This window comes from Xyrauchen texanus, chromosome 11, assembly GCF_025860055.1.
Source record: "Xyrauchen texanus isolate HMW12.3.18 chromosome 11, RBS_HiC_50CHRs, whole genome shotgun sequence".
In the NCBI taxonomy this organism is placed as follows: domain Eukaryota; kingdom Metazoa; phylum Chordata; class Actinopteri; order Cypriniformes; family Catostomidae; genus Xyrauchen; species Xyrauchen texanus.
Window position 1 is genome coordinate 14433799 of NC_068286.1, and position 23308 is coordinate 14457106.

The 23308-nt window shown below is 37.2% G+C and overlaps 1 protein-coding gene across 5 annotated transcripts in view; it reads left to right on the plus strand.

The window, feature by feature from the left end:
• LOC127651826 (catenin delta-1-like) overlaps window positions 1–20295 on the plus strand; it is a 55282-nt gene extending 34987 nt beyond the window's left edge. The window contains exons 10-21 of one of the 5 annotated variants that reach the window (XM_052137854.1): window positions 621–738; window positions 7335–7491; window positions 7906–7923; window positions 10240–10305; window positions 10445–10572; window positions 10812–10962; window positions 11144–11339; window positions 11469–11659; window positions 11788–11841; window positions 12888–12970; window positions 13211–13309; window positions 18260–20295. In XM_052137854.1, the coding sequence (XP_051993814.1) occupies window positions 621–738; window positions 7335–7491; window positions 7906–7923; window positions 10240–10305; window positions 10445–10572; window positions 10812–10962; window positions 11144–11339; window positions 11469–11659; window positions 11788–11841; window positions 12888–12970; window positions 13211–13270 (1222 nt within the window). In that variant the 3' untranslated portion in view covers window positions 13271–13309; window positions 18260–20295. The remainder of the gene's footprint in view (window positions 1–620; window positions 739–7334; window positions 7492–7905; window positions 7924–10239; window positions 10306–10444; window positions 10573–10811; window positions 10963–11143; window positions 11340–11468; window positions 11660–11787; window positions 11842–12887; window positions 12971–13210; window positions 13310–18259) is intronic. The other 4 variants (XM_052137858.1, XM_052137857.1, XM_052137855.1 and 1 more) reach the window with 4 other exon arrangements.
• Window positions 20296–23308: the final 3013 nt, after the last annotated feature.

Consider the following 23308-nt stretch of genomic DNA (forward strand, 5'->3'; position numbering starts at 1 on the left):
ACTAGCCTAATTATACAGGGCTTCCTTGAAAATGTGTAGTTTTGCACTTTCGTAATTAGGATGTGTTTGGAAGTGGTTGCACATTCAAGATTCATATGGTAAAATACATTAAAGGCTGAGGGGTGTGGCTTTATGCTGGCTAAGAATTCCTGTCAAGAAAGGTTGTGAGTGTGTGTGAGGAAACTGCATTTTAAGTGGAAGAAAGGAGGGAAGTGCAAAGGAAATGCTCTTTTGTATGTGTGTGTGAAACTCAGACACTTTGAAAGAACCAGGACAAAGTTTGGACAAAAGAGAGAAATGTGATCTTTGAAATCCTCTTATTTCCCTTGAGTGTTTCTCTTTTATACTGTCCCTCACATCTCCCACTTGCCTATTAGGCTTTTAGAAAGCACTCTGTTCAGGCAGAGGAATGGTTTTACACCATGATTACATAAAAAAAAAAAAAAAGAAAAAGCTAACAGTGGCCTGCCTTTTAACTCCCAATTTCACATCCGGCACCCTTGTATTTTCTGCTTTAGTTTTAGGTGATGACCTGAAGCTAAAACTTTCTTTGCATGCCAAAGTTTTCACAATTTTAAAGAGGCACTGTCCTAATTAGTTACATGATGTTTCTCTTTCAGGAATGTGAGTTCAGAGCGGAGCGAGGCCAGGAGGAAGCTGAGGGAGTGCTCTGGACTGGTCGACTCTCTCATGTATATTGTCCAGTCACAGATCAACTGTAAAGATGTGGACAACAAGGTAACCATTGAGTTTTAGTTGGTGATTTTGAGCACTTAGTTTCGGTCGAAACCAATTTTGACTTGTTAGTTTACAATTTAACTTATTGGGGCATTCATTGCACATTACCCAATAGATTTAAATTGTAAGCACATACATGTGAACATGTATTTAATATATTTTTTTGTACAAACTGTTTTTTGTACAAAGATTGTGGGCTGCTCTTCTACCACAAATTCGAAACACAATAGCAGATAATTTTAGGGAAGACTAGAAGGAGAACAAAGTATTTTTATGACTGCATATTGCACATTTCAATCATATTTAGATGTGATTATGTTCGAATTAAAGTTTGGAAACAGTTATTCAAAACCAGTTATTTATTTATATATATATATATATATATATATATATATATATATATATATATATGAGATAGATATAGATCTATATCTCTCAATCTGTGTATATATACATGCAGTTGAAGTCAGAAGTTTACATACACCTCAGTTTTTCACAATTGTAAAATCGTCTTAGGTCAGTTAGGATCACTAATTTATTTTAAGAATGTGAAATGTCAGGGCCTGTGTAGTTCAGTGAGTATTTATGCTGACTATCACTCCTGGAGTTGCGAGTTTGAATCAGGGTGTGCTGAGTTCCCAGCCAGGTCTCCTTAGCAACCGATTGGCCTGGTTACTAGGGAGGGTAGAGTCATATGGGGTAACCTCCTTGTGGTCACTATAATGTGTGGTTCTTGCTCTCGGTGGGGCACGTGGTGAGTTGTGCATGGATGCCACGAAGAGTGCATTTGGAATTGGGCATTCTAAATTGGGGAGAAAAAGGGTGAAAATAAAAGTACATAAATAAAGTCCAAAAAATAGTAGAGAGAATTTCAGCTTCAGCTTTTTATTTCTTTCATCACATTCCCAGTGGGTCAGAAGTTTACATACACTTTGTTAGTATTTTGGAGCTAGAAATTGTTGTCAAATTGTTTAACTTGGTTCAAACATTTTGGGTAGCCTTCAAGCTTGATGCTGGAATATTGGCCCATTCCTCCAGACAGAACTGGCGTAACTGTCAGGTGTGTCAGGCCTCCTTGAGCGCACACGCTTCTTCAGTTCTGCCCAAATGTTCTATCGGATTGAGGTCAGGCTTTGTGACAGTCACAACCAATACCTTGACTTTGTTGTCCTTAAGCCATTGTGCCACAATGTTACAGGTATGCTTTGTGTCATTGTATATAACAATAATACATTTATTTTATATAGCACCTTTCTTCAAACTCAAGGTCGCTTTACTGGATGTGAGTAAACATTAAAGTATCACCAAATAAAATAAACCAATTTAAGAGTCAGAGAAGCATAGGTCAAAGAGATATGTTTTGATTGATTTTGAAATCATGTATGGATGTGAGATCTCGGAGGGACTGAGGAATAGAGTTCCAAAGCAAAGGGGCAACTGTGCAATAAGCCCTACCACCTAATGAGGCCAGCTTGCAATGTGGAATGAATAGGCCCAAATCAGATGACCTGAGTGAGCGGTGTGGGGTGTAGTGGTGGACAAGATCAGTGATGCATTGGGGGCAAGACCATGTAAAGCTTTGAATGTTTTAAGGAGAATTTTGTATTGATACAATAATGGCAGCTAGTGTAGCCTACAAAGAATGGGAGTGATGTGAGCGGATTTCTTTGAGTATGTGAGAACACTAGCTGCTGAAATCTAGATGTATTACAGTTTGTTTATTGTTTTAATCAGAAGGTCGGAAAAGAATGCATTACAATAGTAAAATTGAGAATTAATAAAGTTGTGAAGAGTTTCTGCATCTTTGGTGCTAAGAATGGGGCGGAGTCGTGCAATGTTGCGTAGATGATAGAAAGCAGTTTTTGTGAGCGAGGAGATGTGAGTATGGAAAGCGAGTGTGGGGTCAATGATAATGCCAAGGTTATGAACAGTAGCAGAGGGTCTGACCAGGACACCATTTATATAGTCCAATTGATCAGGCAGATGAGATAAAACACTTGGACACCCAACTATCAGTACATCAGTTTTATCAGTGGTGAGTTTTAGAATGTTACTGTCATCCATGAGTTGATGTCCTTAATACATTCTGATAAGGAGCTTGTGGGGAAGGGGGCAGTGTACTTGGAGCTGATATCAAGTTGAGTGTCGTCATCATAGCAGTGAAAATTGAGGCCATGGTGGCTAATTGTGTGACCTAGGGGAAGCATACAGACGATGAAGACCAAAGGACCAAGTACAGAACCCTGGAGGACACCTTGATAAACAGGAACAGTATTAGATTTAAACTGACATAATAGAAATGTAGTGTTGGTGGCCGGAGAGGTAAGAAATGAACCAGGACAGAGCAGTGCCAGAGATGCCAATTGCAGAAAGCCTAGCGATGAGTATGCTATGAGAGATAGCGTTAAAAGCAGAGATGATTTCTAAAAGGACCAGGATATTGATGGCTCCAGAGTCCGCGGCAATCAGTAGATCATTACAACTCTGATGAGTGCAGTCTCAGTGCTATGTAGAGGATGAAAACCAGATTGAAAACACTCAAAGAGATTGTGTGTGGCCAAATGAGAGAGAAGCTGAGCAGCAACCACTTACTATATAACTTTTTGGAAGACCCATTTGCAACCGAGCTTTAACTTCCTGTCTGATATCTTGAGGTATTGCTTCAATATATCCATATAATTTTTCTTCCTTTGTGAAGTGCAGCAAAGCATGATGCTGCCTCCCCCATGCTTCACGGTTGGGATGGTGTTCTTTGGCTTGCAAGCCTTACCCTTTTTCCTCCAAATGGTCATTATGGCCAAACAGTTAAAAAACATTTTTTATCAGACCAGAGGACATTTCTCCAAAAAGATCTTTGTCCCCATTTGCACTTTCAAACAGTAGCCTTGGCTTTTTTTATGGCTGTTTTGGAGCAGTGGCTTCTTCCTTGCTGAGCAGCCTTTCAGGTTATGTCAATATAGGATTCGTTTTACTGTGGATATAGATACTTGTCTACCTGTTTCATCCAGAATCTTCACAAGGTCCTTTGCTGCTGTTCTGGGATTGAGTTACACTTTTCACACCAAACTACGTTCATCCCGGAGCGGTATGATGGCTTCGTGGTCCCATGGTGTTTATACTTGTGTACTATTGTTTGTACAAATGAGTGTGCTACCTTTTTAGGCATTTGGAAATTGCTGCCAAGGATGAACCAGTCTTGTGGACTTTTCTGGAATTTTCCAATCTGTTTAAAGGCACCGTTAACTTGGTGTATGTACATTTCTGACCCACTGGAATTGTGATTATAGTAAATTAATAGTAAAACAATCTGAGTGTAAACAATTGTTGGAAACATTACTTATGTCATGCACAAAGTAGATGTCCTAAACGACTTTCCAAAACTATAGTTTGCTAATATGAAATCTGTGGAGTGGTTAAAAAAACGAGTTTTACTAGGGAATTTACAGCTGTGCCACCTGCTCTGTACTATTTTTGGGAGTAGCAAACACTCTGGGAGTGGTGATTACTACCTTTTGGAAAAGATCATGAGGCATCATTGTTAGAGGTCGACCGATATTGGTTTTTTCAGGCTGATGCCGATGCCGATCTTTAGAAATCCGGGTCGGCCGATGGCCGATTAATGCTGCCGATTTATTTTGGCCGATATGTGCTTGTTTTTAGCCTCTTATTTGAACTTTTTATTTGAAAGATAAAATGTAACAAATATTTACTTAAGACAGACAACATTTCTCAACAAATACATTTATTGAACACTTGACCAATCTGCACTTGTACACTTAAAATTAAAAATGTATAATGTAAAAACATATTGTATAAATAATGTATAACAAATATATTAAATAAACAAAGCAGGTGTTACGAACTGCTCCGAGACACGAAGGTTGAGATCCAAATGCAGCTTTAATTAAGGGGCAATCCAGACATGTAATCCAATATTCAGAGCATCCAAGAGAAGCACAGGCATAACTAGGGATGGGTATCGTTAAGGTTTTAATGGTATTACTATCTTAACGATACTGCTTATCGATCCGGTACTTTAACAGTATTCTTAACGGCTCTTTTTATTTTATATATATATATATATATATATATATATTACACAAATATAAACGTTATATAGGCACAGTGATTTAATTTCAGGAAGGTCTACTAACATTACTGTTCAGGTGTGGTCTAAAAAGAAATCTAATGAAGTAATCAATTGTAAAATAACACTGTATAGTTTATCATAGATAGATTAATGCTTATTAAAGCAGATGTTATTCATTCAAGAGCTGTAAGTGATTTTCTCTTTGCCTTTTGTTGTTTGATTCGCAGTAATGGCTCAATCGTCACGTTTAATAGACAGCTTCCCCTTTAAGACCGAGTTCAGATCTAATAGACTCCTGATGCAGCATATTTTCTCCCAACTATTTCCATAACTACGTCCATTTAAGACATAAACTGTGTTTAAGTGAATTCTCCAAGCCGGTCGTTTTGACATATTTTTGTGTATAGTTGATCGTTTAGACGTGCACATGAAACCCAAAGTAGCCTATACTTTGCTTGTCTCTTTGCGGTGTGTTTCGGAGCGCGCGCCACCTTGGGAACGGTATCTCTTGCGCTCTTTATCATTAAACGCGTCCCGCAATTTAGCAACAGTACCATTTTACAACAATCACCGATCGTGCTGATTCTGACGTTAAGTTTGAGTTTTAGGGAGAAATGTCAGTGCACCGCTGTGAAGGGAAGGAAGTTGTGCTAGACAGAATGCGGCTTATGTATAAATATTATTTTTATAATCTTTGGAAGGCAAAATCTAAAATAAAATCAGACTAATATCACAGATCTAAACCAGGCTACGTTTGAATGTTTAGTTCTGTCACTCATTTAGCAGGGCTCTTGTTCTGCTCGCTGTGCGCGAGATCTCTCTCTCTCTCTCTCTGACTGCTAAATTGCATCACAGACAAATGGTTTCATATTATTATACATAGAAATGGCTGCGAGATAAAATAACTTTCTCTTTATAGCAATAATAAATGTATTTTCTTAATTTCTCCAGTACCGACAGCAGAACCGATAACGTCCGAGCTTACCAAAGCCAGTCCTTCAATAGCATATAGTGCGTTGGTATATTTTTATTACTTATTTATCTGCATTGAGTGACAACCCTCTCAAATATAAGACACACAAACAGAACAAATAAAAGTCTCAGATTCAAAAGTCTCAAGTCTTGCTTAATTCTTGCTTAATTATTGTGACATGATAGCAACCCTTCTGCTGTGATAATGCAACTTCAACTACGCTATCAATATCCAAAGTAGCCGAACGTCATGTCAACTATCACGTTTGTCACGTTTTTTCTTGAAGTTGGCAGTAACATATCAAAAGTTTAATTAAATCTAAAGAAGTTATACAAATTTAACCCTTACTGTTTTCTCCAAGGAACTTAGCTCCTCCTTTAGGCACTGGATGAGGTCTGCTCATTCTGCTGGAAAATGACTCTAGGGGCAGTGTGCGTCAAACACGTGTTCCACAACAACACTAGGCTGCCCACAGATGCGCCTGCCTAATAATCGGCTTGATATGCGTGGATATTGGCCGATGCGGATTATGTAAAAAATGCAAAAAAATCGGCCGATCGGTCGACCTCTAATCATTGTATTACTCCCTGCTAAATCAGAATCTGGGGATGGAGCTTCAATTTGTTATAATTTGATTCTTTGTGTTCTGTTTCTTCAATCCTGTTTTTTTTTTTTTAATCAATAAAATGTTAATGTAAAAACAAATGAGTTATGACTTCAACCTAAGTTGGAAACTTCTGAGTGTGTGTGTGTGTGTGTGTGTGTGTGTTCTTGACCCAATATAAAAATAGCTACTAACATAATTATTAAAGCTTAAGTGTGAAATTTCTGCATCTCCAGCAGCACCCAAACAGAATTGCAAAAAAAAAAAAAATTATACACGTTTTCAATGGAAGTGAATGGGGCCAGACTATAAACATTAAAATACACACGGTTTCAAACATACACGTATAATTATATGCATTAACATGACTTTAGTGTGATAAAAGTTGCTTACTAATCTTATGCGTGAAGTTATTGCAACTATGATGTCATGATGACGTTATACTCTGTAATCTGTGGAAATGCTGTAATGCTGGAAATAAAAAAAAAACAATGGAATTGGAATAAAAAGGGCACTCGGTAAATTCTAAAGTTTCTAATGTAGATTATTGGGATTCCAGATGTTTGTTATATCTGGAAAGCATCACATTCTATTTAACATCTGCTAAACATCTTAAGATCAGATTTACAAACATTCTAAATCATAAATGTCGCAAAGATATCTGCTGAATATTGTATTTACATCAGAGAGAAAACATCTTATAGATGTATAGCAGTTGAGCAAATGACTATAAAAGTCTTTCAGATGTAATCACATAACAAATAGACATGTACATGTGCCAAAAGGGGTCAGTCTTTGCTCTTTGATTATCAACTGTTTAAGAAATAGTTTATCATTTGGCAATCTCAGTTGTGATATTTCAGTCTCCTACAAAGTCATTATTATTAAAAACTAATAATAATAAATGTTTATTATGTCTGTCTTTGCAGCTGATAGAGAACAGCGTGTGTCTGCTGAGGAATCTGTCCTATCATGTGCACCGGGAGATACCAGGCTGTGAGCGCTACCAGGAGACGATGCCCATCAACCAAGGCCCCGTCCCTTCTTCCCAAAAGGGCGGTTGCTTCAGTTCCCGAAAGGGCAAAGGTTTGTCTGAGTCATTTAAAGAAAAACACAGGCAATGTCCGTGGGGCATAGCCAATTACAATAAGCTAACTTGCTATCTTTGCATTTCACTGTGATCTCTGTGTTGTGTAAACAAAGCTAAGTGGCCGTGTTTATTCCATGTCCTTAAATCATAGTACACAATTTGAAGTATGTTAATTCTGTGAGTTTGATAATTGCCAGATCAATGTTGTTTACACGAGAAAGAGATGAGGCTTGCATGAATTTTACACATGGATGTGTGCTTTTTGGTTTGTTGCCTGGTTGGTTTAATGGTGGCTGGGGCACTATTGCATTTATATCTAAAAAAAAACTGTCCTTTCCTCTCATTTTCTTCTGTATTTTCTCATCGGTCTCTTCTGCTGTTTTACCTTTCATCTTTTTATCCTGTTGCAGACGAGTGGTTTTCTAAAGGTAAGCTTTTCTCTTAATTTTCTTTGCTTTATAAAAAGCTTTGCTTGCTTTCACAGGAATAGTTTACGTTTTACCACATTATAACTACTTATGCCTGTTTTAGGTTCATGTTCAGAAAATGGATCTGAAATGGGATTCTAATAGTGCTTTTGCGCAAGGGGTTTTCAAACTTTCTTGATGCCTAGGACCCCCAGATATGATTATCCTTTTGCAAGGGACAAATTATTAAAGAATTAAATGAATAGAAGCAACCGGGCCAATTTGGTAGCTTAGGAGACCTGGCTGGAGTCACCCAGCACACCCTGGGATTCAAACTCGCAAACTCCATGGGTGGGTAGTCAGCGTCTTTTCTCGCTGAGCTACCCAGGCCCCATATTTTGACTATTAATGTTTGAATGTAAACCTTAAAAGGAACAATATATTTTGTCTTGCATTTTCAAAATTAAAATTATTCCAAAGCAGCTTTACTGAGAATATGGCCTTACAACCTCCAGTGAGCAAGCTAAATGTTCATGAAATTATTTTTTTAGCACAAACATATATGCAGATTTTTTTTTTCCCCTTTACAGTTAAAAACTAGGATATTCAATAGAATAATCATGATCAACTTATTATTTCCATAAACTTTAGAAAGCAAAACGAAACTGTAATATTTAATTCGTTAATGTTAAACTATACATTTTAATATATATATATTTTTTCATTTTCACTTTTTTCTGTGAGCCTCCTGCTTTAGGGGATTAGAAAATTATTTCCCATACCATTTGACATCCATTTTAATAGCTGCATTATGTTTGGAAAGTAAGACATGTAAGGGCACCAGTCACATAAACAATGTTGTTATTGAGCACAAGGCAATGGAGTGAGCCAGAAACAAGTATCAGATTATGCCACTGGACACGGAATTCTAAAGCTTTGTTTCAAAGCCTAGTGAGCTGCCAACCTTGACGGCATTTAAAGGGTGTTATTGACACACAAGCCATTTTAAAAGGTTGGCAACAAAATTATGCTGTCTTCTAAGTTATTTCCTTTTTTCCCGAATGAAATGAAATCTTTCATTTTACACAAAAAGGCCAAATGAGTCATATGACATATTTCCTGACTAAGGTCCATTTACTCAGCAACTGATTGCATGACTGAGGCCCTTTAAATCTGTTGGCATTATTTACATTTCACCTTTAACCACGAGAGGGCGCCAGTGCACCTCACTTCTGATGAATCCACACCTCCTCTTAATCTTTAATCACATAGACCTATTTAAGGATAATTGTTTGATTGTTTTTCCTGTGTGTATTTACTTGCACTATGTCTTGCACATAATTCTGTATAAACTGGGCCATCTGAATGATGTCATCCGTCTAATCAACACGCCCTGTAGGGTTTTTTCTAATGGGGAATAAATGGCTTCTGTCATAACTCTGTCTGAAGAAAACCATCTATTGTTTGAAGAAAATCCCCCTTTTATATGTTTTCCTTTTATGTTGGAATGCGTTATTCACGCCAATGAAATGTCTATAGAATGGCAGTGATCATGATTTTGTAGTCTAATATGAAGGTGGTTTTCTTCAAAGAAATGCTTCTAAATGTCATATAATATCACTAAAATGTGACGTAATTTTTTTTTTTAAATTGTTCATTAAAGGGAAAGTTCACCAAAAATGAAAATTCTCATAATTTACTCATGCTATCCCAGATGTATGATTTTATTTCTTCTGCAGAACACAGATGAAGATTTTTAGAAGAATATTTCAGCTCTGTAGGTCCTTAAAATGCAAGTGAATGGTCATCATAAATTTAAATCTCCAAGAAGCACAGAAATACAGCATGAAAGTAATCCATACAGCTCCAGTGGTTAAATCAGTGTCTTCAGAAGCGATATGATATGTGTGAGCTAGAAACAGTTCGATATTTAAGTCCTTTTTTACTATAAATTCTCCTCCCTGCCCAGTAGGTGGTTATATGCACAAAGAATGCGAAAGAGATATAGTGAAAAAAAAAATATATATATATATATATATATATATATCTCATATTTCTTCAGAAGATATGCATTTAACTTATGTATTTTATGCTGCCTTTTTATGCTTTTTGGAGCTTCAAAGTTCTGGTCACCATTCATTTGAATTGAATGGTCCTACAGAGCTGAAATATTCTTTTAAAAATCTTCATCTGTGTTTAGCAAAAGAAAGAAAATCATACACATCTGGGATGGCATGAGGGCGAATAAAGGATAATTTTTTCATTTTTGGTTGAACTATCCCTTTAATCTGTATCACTTTATTTAAACTTTCTCTCTATTTCACTTGTTGTGTTTAGGGAAGAAAGAGGATGATGGGACTTCAGATACTATTGACATTCCAAAGAGAAGCACTCCAGCCAAAGGTACAAAGACAATCACACTGTTCTGAATGGACTTCCTGTTGCCTATGAATATTTTGTGAATTGTACTGCATCATCTCAATATCATAAGTTTAGTCAGGTAATAGATTAGATAAAATGTCATGATTGTGTTGTTCTGTAGGCTATGAGTTGCTTTTCCAGCCAGAGGTGGTGCGCGTGTACACTTCCCTCCTGAAAGAGAGCAAGAACCCATCGGTTCTAGAAGCCGCAGCGGGAGCCGTACAGAATCTGTGTGCGGGCCGCTGGACTGTGAGTACATGCACAAAACAACTGCAGAGAATTGCACTGCTAACATAAACAGATACGTGCTATACTGCTATTGCAATGCATATACTAGGATTACACATTACCTGGGTGTGGTTTCATTTTCTGTAATTGCGCAGCTGTGAAGTTGTTCCAGGTTTGCACAAGTTAGTCATGGAACAGACACATTTCAATCTAATTCATTTTGAGTTGTAATTAACTCTATCTTTGTTTTCCTATGTCAGTATGGGCGGTACATTAGAGCAATGCTGCGACATGAGCATGGCCTGCCAATGATGACGGAGCTGTTATCTCATGGGAACGATCGAGTGGTCAGAGCCATGTCTGGAGCGCTGAGAAACCTTGCCATTGACGCTCGCAACCGTGACCTGCTAGGTGTGAATAAGCAAGATTAGTATTTGACTTGCAATAAGAATTGCTTGCATAGTCTATCAGTGATAAAAATAATACCTGCATCAAATATACCAAGTCTTATATTCCCTTTATTTGTCTCCTCATTCCTTTTAGCAGTGATCTGTATATGTATTTACCGCAATCTGTCTCTCTTTGTGTTTAGGTAAACATGCAGTGCCTAACCTGGTGGCTAATCTGCCGGGCGGTGGTCAGAGTCAGCCTGCGCGTGCGCTCTCAGAGGAGACGGTGGTGTCTGTTCTCAGCACTATCGCAGAGGTGGTCGGGTCCAGCGTGGAGGCGGCCAAAACCCTGCGCAGCTCCCAGGGCATCGAGAGACTGGTGCTCATCAACAAAGACAGGTATGTTTGTATTGTGTCGCTGTTTCTCTGAAAATTCTGGTCACGTCTGTGTGCTTGTTTCTGAGCAATGTGCTCTGTGTGTAAGCTGTTGTTGTACATTTCATAACCGCCTGTGTTCTCCCCATGTAGCAACCGTTCAGATCGAGAGGTCCGTGGTGCTGGGCTGGTGCTGCAGATAGTGTGGGGCTTCAAGGAGCTCCGCCGGACACTGGAAAAAGATGGCTGGAAGAAAACAGACTTCATGGTCAACCTAACCCCCCCTAACAACACCCGCAGCAACGGAGGATATGAGGACAGCACCTTGCCGCTAATAGACAGAGGTGAGGAAGCAATCCATTCTAGTGTGTTTATGCAACAAATAGATCCAAAAGATAGCCTGAGTACATATTAACAAGCGCTCCACAGGTCTTTGTCTCCGTGAACTCACATTGTTTGGGTTTTTTGATAGGAGGCAAACAGGACAGGGACCGAGATATGATTCCTCTTAATGACATGGGACCAGGTAAGAAAAACATGTACCATCAAAATGTTATGTTTGTACCGGGGTCCAAAATTACCTTCTAGTTTATGGAGTGTGTATTGTGAATTAACTGGCTCCAAATACTTTATACTGGCCATTAAACTGTACTTTTAATTACTGTATACACTCATGAACCATTTATACAGTGTAATGTATAAAATCACGCAGCTATAAATCAGCTTTCTTTAATGTTCACAGCAACCATCAGAATGGAGAAACAAATGTGATCTCAGTGATTTCGACCATGGTGAACATTTGAATATTTCTGTAACTGCTGATCTAATGGGATTCTCACGCACAAGTCTCAGAGTTTACTCAGAATGGTGGCAAAAAAAATTATAATCAAAACAAGCAAGTGCTAAGTAGTATATATTTTTGCATTTAAGCAATACACAAAGTGGCTTTAAAGTAAAAGTATTGTTTGTGTTAACTTCATATCATTTACATTTATGCATTTGGCAGATGCTTTTATCCAAAGCGACTTAAAGTGCACTTATTACAGGGACAATCCCCCTGTAGCAACCTGGAGTTAAGTGCCTTTGCTCAAGGACACAATGGTGGTGGCTTTGGGGATTGAACCAGCAACCTTCTGATTACCAGTTATGTGCTTTAGCCCACTACGCCACCACCACTCCATATCACTGAACATACCCTAATTAGCTGTGTCTGTTGCCACAACACATGTATGTATATATATATATATATATATGATTTATTTTTCTTTATTTTTGTTTTGGTGGCTTAACACTAGTAAATGTGTTGCCACATGAAGTTATATTTCCAAGTCCATTCTAAATTTGTGGTAATTTTCGACTAATAAAAAAAAAAATCATGACAGTCACCGATCTTTTCTTCACTAGACTAATTGCATCTTATGTCATAAAAAAAAGCGGCTCTGAAACCCCATTTTATTGTATTTTTTTATGTGTATTTGATGCTTGGTGTTAATTTTGGACCCTTTGCATACCTACATATGTGGTAAGGCAGAAATCACTGTGCTCATGTAAACTTTGTGTTTGTGTTAACAGACGCTTACTCTACTCTAGACCAGCGAGGACGGAGAAACACTTTAGACGACACTCTGGATCGTTCTGACAGAGATGCACCTCAGGTGACCAACACGTTCAAGAAAACAGCCACCTGTGTGCACTGACACACAACAAACAACTTGTGTTTTCACTATACTTCCTTCACAAGCAATTCAGTACTTGTTAACCTACTGTAATTTCACTAATTGCACTAAGAGGGAGTCCCACCTCAACTAATGCTCTCCACAAACCTATTACTCTCTATTTTTCAATGGTCTTTCCCTTTCTCTTATTCTGTCAATCTTTCTGTCTCTGACTCTCAGGGAGGAATGTATGGGGAGAGGCGGGGCTCTCTGCCTCTTTTGGACTCTTATGATGGTTAGGTCACTCCCCCCCCCCCACTCAGTGCATGAGCACGCATGGTATGTGTGTCAACCTTCTGCATGGGCTTCAAGTGTTTGTGTTCTGGTCTTTGTATTTGTGGTTCTAACCCCTATTAACATTTATTATGTTTTATTCTATGCTTATGTAAATGGGTTTGACTAATTTTTGTACTTCTCCAGTGTTGGGGAATCTATTTTTCAGTCTTCTCTCAATTTAAAGTACCGGTAGGTAAACCAGTAGTCTACAGGTAGTTACACTACAAGCAATGATCTACAAGTAGTTAACATCACTGAAGCTATTAAAGGGCACAATATCTTTTTAAATATACACTACCAGTCAAAAGTTTGGAGACACTTGAGGGAATTTGTTTCTCATGATTTAAAAGAAAATTTGATCTAAAAGTTTTTGCTTAAATGCTGGTGTAAATAGATGAATTGGGGAGGAAAACAGCCAGTAAGTGCCCATCAAACATGGGAACTATTTTAATGCTGTTTAAAAGGCGTCTTTAAACCAAGCATTCAACTTGAGGAGATACACTAGTCTAAAATATCCTAATTTATATAAATTGATGCTGTTCATCAAGTCAAAACATACTGATGAATAACAGCATTTATCTAAATATTTCACTCCATTACATTATTTCATGCAAAACATTTGGACGAATTCCAGCTGCCTCCATGTCTTAGACCGTCAAACCCGCAGAGATTTCTCACCATCCATTATGGCATCCACGCTCAACTCTCCACGCACCCCACCGAGAACGAACCACATTATTGTGACCATGAGGAGGTTACTCCATGTGAGACTACCCTCCCTAGCAACCGGGCCAATTTGGTTACCTAGGAGACCTGGCTGGAGTCACTCAGCACGCCCTGGGATTCGAACTAGCGAACTCCAGGGGTGGTAGCCAGTGTCTTTATGGTTCTATATTTATGATGAAAAACTTTTTGTGCAAAATTTCACCATGGAAAATGAATGTTTATTATTTAATTTTTAAAAAGTTCAGTATCAAAATGCAATATAATGCAATTCCATCTTTATTGTTATAGGTACAAATATTATTTGCATTTTATACCACATGTCTGTTGAATGCTTGATTCTGATTTCATAAGAGCCTCACAAGCTACCACAGCAAAATAACTATGTAAATCAAAGACATTGGCAAAGTAAATTGGATAAGAATGACAAAAAATGTCTATAATATTCTAAATTTATATTAATTCAGTTGAAAAGCACCCTTGTGCTCCCTCTATCTCTTACATACACATAAATACATACACACACGTGTCGTGACCAACAGAGACTTGATGTCGACACACCCCTGTGACTTGATCAATAAAATGTTATATATTATTATCCCAAAAAACTTTAACTATCTATTGAAAGCACCCTCATGCTCCCCCTCCCCCTCATGTTCACACACATACTCAGGAGCTACATATAGAGCCTTCATATCAACTCACCCCTTCGACTCAGTGGGGTTGTAAACAGTTGTTTAGCAACTGAAAAGCAATACACAAGAATGGCAACACGACCACACTGCTGTTGAGAAGTATACTTAAACTTACATCTTGGCAATTTGAAGTGATGTAACCAAGCACAGATCATTCCACAAACAATCTCTCAATTTCTCGCTCTCGCTTGCTCACTCACAAACTACTTTGTTACTCCATTAAGTGCTATACAGCAGCACAAGTCTCCATTACTTATATTAAAGTGATGTTTTCGAAGTAGCTACGAGGGCTTGGCCTGTACTAAAACAAGACTCTGGATCTGTGTGCGAAAGAAAGTAGTTCCACCCACAAGAGCGTTTTAGGGACGAAAATCAGAATATCTTGAGATTCAGTGCATCCGGAAATTATTCACAGAGCTTCACTTTTTCCACATTTTATTATGTTACAGGCTTATTCCAAAATGTATTACATTAATTATTTTCCTCAAAATTCTACAAACAATACCCCATAATAACAAAGTGAAAGAAGTTTGTTTGAAATCTTTGCAAATTTATTAAAAATAAAAAACGAAAAAAAATCACGTACATAAGTATTCACAGCCTTTGCCATGACACTCAAAATTGAGCTCAGGTGAATCCTGTTTACACGGATCATCCTTGAGATGTTTCTACAACTTGATTGGAGTCCACCTGTGGTAAATTCAGTTGATTGTACATGATTTAGAAAGGCACACACCTGTCTAATATAAGGTCCCACAGTTAACAGTGCAAGGATTTGTCTGTAGACCTCCGAGACAGGATTGAATCGAGGCACAGATCTGAGGAAGGGTACAGAAACATTTCTGCAGAATTGAAGGTCCCAATGAGCACGGTGGCCTCCATCCGTAAATAGAAGTTTGGAACCACCAGGACTCTTCCTAGAGCTGGCCGCCCGGCCAAACTGAGCGATCGGGAAGAAGGGCCTTAGTCAGGGAGATGACCAAGAACCTGATGGGAACCTCCCTGAACCTCCACATTAACTTTTTGGCCTGAATGGCAAGCATCATGTCTGGAGGAAACCAGCCACCTCTCATCACCTGGCCAATACCATCCCTACAGTGAAGCATGGTGGTGGCAGCATCATGCTGTGGTGATGTTTTTCAGCGGCAGGAACTGGGAGACTAGTCGGGAAAGATGAATGCAGCAATGTACAGAGACATCCTTGATGAAAACCTGCTCCAGAGCACTCTGGACCTCAGACAGGGGCGAAGGTTCATCTTACAACAGGACAACCACCCTAAGCACACAGCCAAGATAACAAAGGAGTGGTTACGGGACAACTCTGTGAATGTCCTTGATTGGCCCAGCCAGAGCCCAGACTTGAACCCGATTGAACATCTCTGGAGAGATCTGAAAATGGCTGTGCACCGACGCTCCCCATCCAACCTGATGGAGCTTGAGAGGTTCTGCAAAGAAGAATGGGAGAAACTGCCCAAAAATAGATGTGCCAAGCTTGTAGCATCATACACAAAAAGACTTGAGGCTGTAATTGGTGCCAGAGGTGCTTCAACAAAGTATTGAGCAAAGGACGTGAATACTTGTGATTTATTTTATTTTTATTTTTTTTGTTTCTCTTTTTTTTCTTCTATTTTTTTATTTTGAATAACTTTGCAAAGATTTCAAACAATATTAAGGTGTAATAACCATGGGGCCTGGGTAGCTCTGCGAGTCACATGGGGTAATCGTGATTGTGGTTCGCTCTCTGTGGGGCGCATGGTGAGTTGTGTGTGGATGCCGCGGAGAATAGCGCGAAGCCTCCACACGCGCTGTCTGCAGTAAAGCGCTCAAGCCACGTGATAAGATGCGCGGATTGACGATCTCAGCTGCGGAGGCAACTGAGACATGTCCTTCATACACCTGGATTGAAGTGAGTAACTCCGCACCACGAGGACCAAGTAAGTAGTGGGAAAATATTTTATAAAATAAATAACCGTAATTGGAGTAATTTACGTCGACCCGTTAAATTATAAAAAATAAAAAAAGTGAACACCTGAGCGTTGTGGCCACATTACCACATTGGGGTGTGCATTATTTATATTAACTCAATGGTCCGTCGTCAATTGTTCCTTATGTAATATTATAATGGTAAAATTTGTTCCATTTTATATTTCACTTTAAAAAAAAAATTGTCTCTAAAATTTCAGTGGTTCAAATTCAGTTGGAAATTCAACGTTGCACATCCAGGCATTGTAGGAGAAGCAGTAGAGTAATCTTGCAATCGGTGTTGATGAAGACTAAGAACAACAGGGAGATTTTCTCACTGATATAAACCTTTATCACATGAGTAGCGTTATCGAAGTTCCACCTGCATTGTCTATGGCTGGTAGTCAATTTGGATAAATCAGTCAAACTAACGTGACTGTAAATGCAAGCACTGAGCTTTTCTAGGTACAAGCTACATTTTCCAACAGTTTGCAGTGTTTGTTTGTTTTTACACAATGCCAGCTTTTATGGCTATTGTCATGGCAAAATTCAAGTACAAATATTAAAAAAGTTAAAATAGCTAAAAACCTCTCCATGCTGTTTATGTATTCATTGTATTTGTATTTTTTTTTTTATTAGTACAATTCTGTTTTTTTTTTTCTATACAAGACATTTGCCTTTTAATATACTTTCATAAACAGCATGGAGAGGTTTTTAGTTGTTTTAACTTTTTAATATTTGTACTTGAATTTTGCCATGACAATAGCCATAAAAGCTGGCATTGTGTAAAAACAAACAAACACTGCAAACTGTTGGAAAATGTAGCTTATACCTAGAAAAGCTCAGTGAACATTTTTTAAAAGATTTTGTTAAAGGTGCACTCGGTCGTTTTTTATTTTAAGTATGTCGAAATACGGCTTACACTGACACCTACTTGTCTGGATGCAGCATCATTCAAACACAGTAGTTTTCAGTTATAGATGCTATTGTAGAAAGTCACTATACACTGTAAACCATGATTAATTTAATCCATGAATGTAAGTGTCCCATAACAGGGTTGTTACTGCGATTATGACTGCATGAGTAGTATTCATCTGGTCATGTGATCCTAACATGGCTGCCCCCATGAGGAGTCCCTCTCCATGTAGAATAAGAGCATTTATAAGGTTACTGATAAGACTGAACTCATCATCTGATATGAGTGGTTATGATTTTATACATATGTCCATTTTATATCCATACTATTAATTTCTTAAGTACACATTTTTTAAATGAGGAAAAAAAATACTGCGTGCACCTTTAAGTTAGTAGCTGAAACCAAAAGTCGCTAGTTTTAGTTTGTTACTCCCCAACACTGATCTCTTCCCCTCTTGTCCACCCCGTGGTCACATGACTGATGTTTAGCGGTTTTATCCGTCATCAGTTCAATGTATTAACCAGCTGATGTGCATTTTGCGTTATGTGCACAAATGTCCATCAAAATTCAGTGATGACGCATAATTAAATAATTTTTAGTAAATTGCATGCAAAAAAAGATACTATACTCAACCATCATATCTATTTCTCTCCACAGAAAAACTGATCGTGTGCATTACCCAACGTGAGTTTCCTCCTCCTGCCTACTGTCCCTGCTGAGCCTCTGATCTCATCACTTATGGGAGCCACTAATTGCAGCGACCCTTTCATAGTTTTCAGCATTCTCTTGTTGTCTCACACACTAACTTACACTGAGATCAACGTGATCAGAACAGCCACTACTTACAATAGACACTACAGAATGAATCCATTCCTTTTCGATTTTTGTCCATACTGCTTTCTTGTTTATTTTGGTGAAATAATGGACTAAGGGAAACACTAGGGACTAAAAGATCTATTTAGTCTCATCCCCAGTTTATCCAGCTTTATAAACCATTTTCTGTTTTTGTTTTGTTTTCAGAATTCCTTATGCATCTATTAGAACACTAGTATAGAATGCCATTGGTATTTTGATTATTTTGATACATCTTGCTTTGTGGTTCACAGTGATGAAATGTGACCTGCGAAAAATAATGAATATAGAATATCTCAGTAAGTTTTATGACTTGTCGCATTGCAACAGGCATAAGGCCTATTTTTTGTCATTGTTTTCTAAAAGCACTAGATGACCACTCAACCTAACATTACTCCCGCTAGGATTTTCATTTGTGGTTTTTATGGATGATCATGCCTTGATGATGCATTACAATAGAGGCATTCTGAGCTTTTTTGAAACCAGTAGCATTCAAGAATGATCTCTAGTGGTAGCTGAAGACAGTTGCATTATTTGGGACATAGCCATGTGGTTCTGAATACTGAATCTCCAAAATGTGTGACTCCTTATGCAAGTAGTAGCTTGTAAGTATTTGCAAAGCATCTCAGAGTGGGAGAGCGTTTTTTTTTTTTTTTTTCTTCCCCTTTGGTTTGTTCTTTGTAGAAAACCCCTGTATTTTTTTTATAAACATGGTAAAACAGCCACAGCAGAGCTGATTTAGGAAGAGCCTTAAAATTTGAGACAAAAGCTCCCACTTTTCAAAATTTTGTGGGTCGAGGCCCTACTGGTGGGCTCTGTGCTATTCCACTTTCGTCTGAATATAAATGAATGTGTAAATATGACTGTCTCACAAATCCACTCTGTGTACTTTGAGTGCCTCGCTTGCTAAACAGTGAAATGTGTCGTGAGTGAGTGAGTGTTTGTGATAGGCGGTGTCCAGTAGAGTGCACAGGGACATTCGGCCACCCTTCTGCCTCATGGTTCCAGTGCCTGTCTGTGTAGAGAGCAAACGAGTGTACATTTGAGGATGTTTAGGCATTGTTTTTTCCTGAGATCCGTAAGTACAGTGCTTGTTCCTTAGACTGCATATTCCAAATGCACAGTAAGTCTGTTGTAGATATTTACTGAATGGAAACTCTAGCACTAAGAGTCGATGGATTGTTTTGTTTGCTTTGGACACTTTTTATTTTATTTTTTATAATTATTTTTCCCCCCAGTGCATTTTTAATCTCGCCTTCTGCCTTGTCCAATACTTAGACACTACAGACAGTTAATGGAAGATTGGTTGTTGACTAAATCCATATGAGCCACAAGTCCAGATTGCGGAGACTGTTTGCCTGTAAGTTTGAGGAATCAATCGATCATTTAGGCAGAAATGGAGTGTTTTAATTACAAAAACGTACAAATCACTTACAGGCAGGATTTAGCCAGAGTTCAGACTTTAATTCTAGCTTGATAAGAAAATAAGATAATGTTAAAGCACATTGAACTATATATACCAGAGAATATTTGTTAATGTTAATTATTTTTTTTCCTCTTGTCATTTTGCCCTTCCTTTTCTATATTTTATGATTGGGACTGCTTTTGTTTATTTTTGGGGGGGTTGTTGTGGGTAAGTGCATATGCAATCAGTTTTATTTTTTAAATAAATGCATTTATGGTTTCGATCTTTTAATTAAAGACAAAAGGAAAAAAAAATCTTTGTGTCGTGCTGTCAGTTGACTATGTTTCTCTGCAACATTAAGAAGTGGATCTTGATTTCATAATTCCTATATTTCAACACTTCACATTTGGTCTTAAACAATGCACCTTTCTCATCGATTGAAAATGTAACTTGGCAATACTGATTATATAAAAATATGATTGGAATAATGTTCAGATTTTGCCATTTCAGAAGGAAATCAGTACTTTTAATTCACCAATGGGGCATTCAACTGATCACAAAGTATAGTCAAGACATTACTGATGTAAAAAACGGCACCATCATTATTTGAAAATAGTCATTTTTAATCTAATCTAGACAGACCACATTTCCATCAGCCATCACACCAACACCTTATACTTGAGTAATCATGTTAAATTGCTAATTTGGTACTAGAAAATCACTTGCCATTATATCAAACTCTGCTGAAAGTTATTTTGTTTGTTAAATTAAGTTTTGTCTTTGCGTTGCCACAGTAAGCAATATACTGGCATGTCTTAAGGTCAATATTGGGTCAAAAATGGCAAAAACAATTATAATCAAACTCGTCAGTCAATCATTGTTTTGAGACATGAAGGCTTTAAAATGCTTAAAATTGCCAAAAACCTGAAGATTTCATGCAAAGTTGTACACTACACTCTTATCAAAGATAAAGGACAACTGGCTCTAACAAGGACAGAAAGAGATGTGGAAAGCCAGATGTACAACTACTCGAGGATAAGTAGATCAGAGTCTCTACACTGTAAAAGAAATCCTGTTGTTTTTACAAAAACAATTTGGCAGCTGTGATTGCCAGAATAATTCTGTAAAAAATACAGTTAAATGTAAACCACTTTACGTAACAACCTGTACATTTTACAGTTGAAAATGGTTGTAATTTACACTCTGGCACTGTAAAAAAAAAAAAAAACAATAAAATTCTGTTAAATTTACAGTAAAAACACACAAACACGTATCACCATCATAGTAACACATGTGAGATTTAAATAATGCAGTAAACATGAACTAAATTACATCAAATATAACACAGAACACCCCAGTGTACATAACTGATATTAAAAACAAGAAGAAACAGAACTATTCCCATAAAATATAGTGAAATGTAATGGATCACGCAGGGAATTGTGGGAAAGCCCGATTACTGTTTTTTTTTTTAACTGTAATTTTAACAATAATTTACTCTATTGTTCTTTTTACTATTAATTATACAGGAAAATCGTTCTTTTTACATTTAAATTATTAAATTTTATTGTAAAAAACTACTGTATTGACTTTTAATATATATTAAAACATTTTACTGTATATTTTACAGTTAATATTTGTTAATCAATTAACATTTTATTTCTGTAGCATTTTTACACTATTTTACTGTTAAAATTACTGACATTGTTTTACAGTGTAGGTTAAGAGATAGAGACCTCGCATGTCCTCATCTGACAGCTTCACTGAATTCTACCCGCTCAACACCAGTTTCATGTACAACAGTAAAGAGAAGACTCAGGGGTGCAGGCCTAATGGGAAGTATTGAATAGAAAAGCCTCTTGAAACAAAAACAAAAAGAAAAGGTTAGAATGGGCAAAGAAACAGACATTGGACAACAGATTATTGGAAAATAGTGTTATGGATCTTAACCTTTGTGGGATATTGGACAACAGATAATTGGAAAAGAGTGTTATGGATCTTAACCCCATTGAGCTTTTGTGGGATCATCTAGACTGTAAGGTGCGTGAGAAGTGTCCGACAAGACATCCACATCTATGGCAAGTGCTACAGGAAGTGTGGGGTGAAATGTCACCTGAGTATCTGGACAAACTGACAGCAAGAATGCCAAAGATCTGCAAAGCTGTCATTGCTGCATGTGGAGGATTTTTTGATGAGAATTCTTTGAAGTAGTTTAAGAAGTTCTGTACTTGTTTTTTTTTTTTTTAACAAATTATTGTAATATACATTTTTCACGTTATTAATGTCCAGATTATACTTTGATCAGTTGAATTCCACTTTGGTGAATAAAAGTACCAATTTGTTTCCATAAGAGCAAAATCTGTACATTATTCCAAACTTTTGGTCGCCTGTGTGTGTGTATGTATATATATATATATATATATATATATATATATATATATATATATATATATATATATATATATATACACATACATTTTAAAGTTTCTGAAATTTTTGTGCATTAAATTGTTCAAATGGTGAATTATTCCCTTTTAGAACTATAATGTTATCAGGTAAGATTAATATTCCTCTAGAAATTAGTTGGCCATCTTTACAGCAGCTGAGAAATGGGGACCATAAACATTAAATTTCTCAATATGCACATATGGAATGCAAGACAAATGGTCTTGTGGTCCCCTTATAATGTCAGAACAGTTATTTTTAGCTAGTGGGAAAGGAAGGTTTTGTATTTAACTTTTCAAATATGGCAACCATTTTGATTTAAAACTTTTTGAAAATAAAAACTTGATATGCAGATGTTCTTGTTCCCTATATAAAGTACAGTTCATTCAGAATGCTGTTGCTAGATTCCTTATTGGGACAAGAACTTGAGCAACATCAAAATGTGCATTTAGTGACAGTGTGGTCCTGTCATGTTCTATGCTCGTGCTTTTCTTGGGGAAAAATGATCTAAAAGAATTCAAATAAATCCTGAGTTTAAAATATTGCCTCTATAGATAAGCATATATTTTGAACATTACAAATTTTACAGTCCAAAAACTATACAAGTCACAGTTCAGAGAAATGGCAGTTTAGATAAATGGGTCTAATATGTTCTAATATATCACTACATCTGAACTGCGAATTATATTAAATGAATAGTTAAAGAATTATCAAAGGTGTTTACAAAGAATTTACCGTTTCATTCTCTTATCCAAATGACATTAATCATTAATATTTTATTCAATAAAAGATACACAGTCAACAAAATAAATATTCCGGGTTCAATACAAGTTAAGCTAAATTGTGGCAAAATGTTAGTTCCACAAACATTTATTTAATTTTGTCTCCTTTAAGAAAAGCATAAATCTGTGTTACAGTGAGGCACTTACAGTGGAAGTGAAAGGGACCAATCCGTGAACTTTAAAATACTCAAAAAAGACTTTCAAAAGTATATCCACAAGACG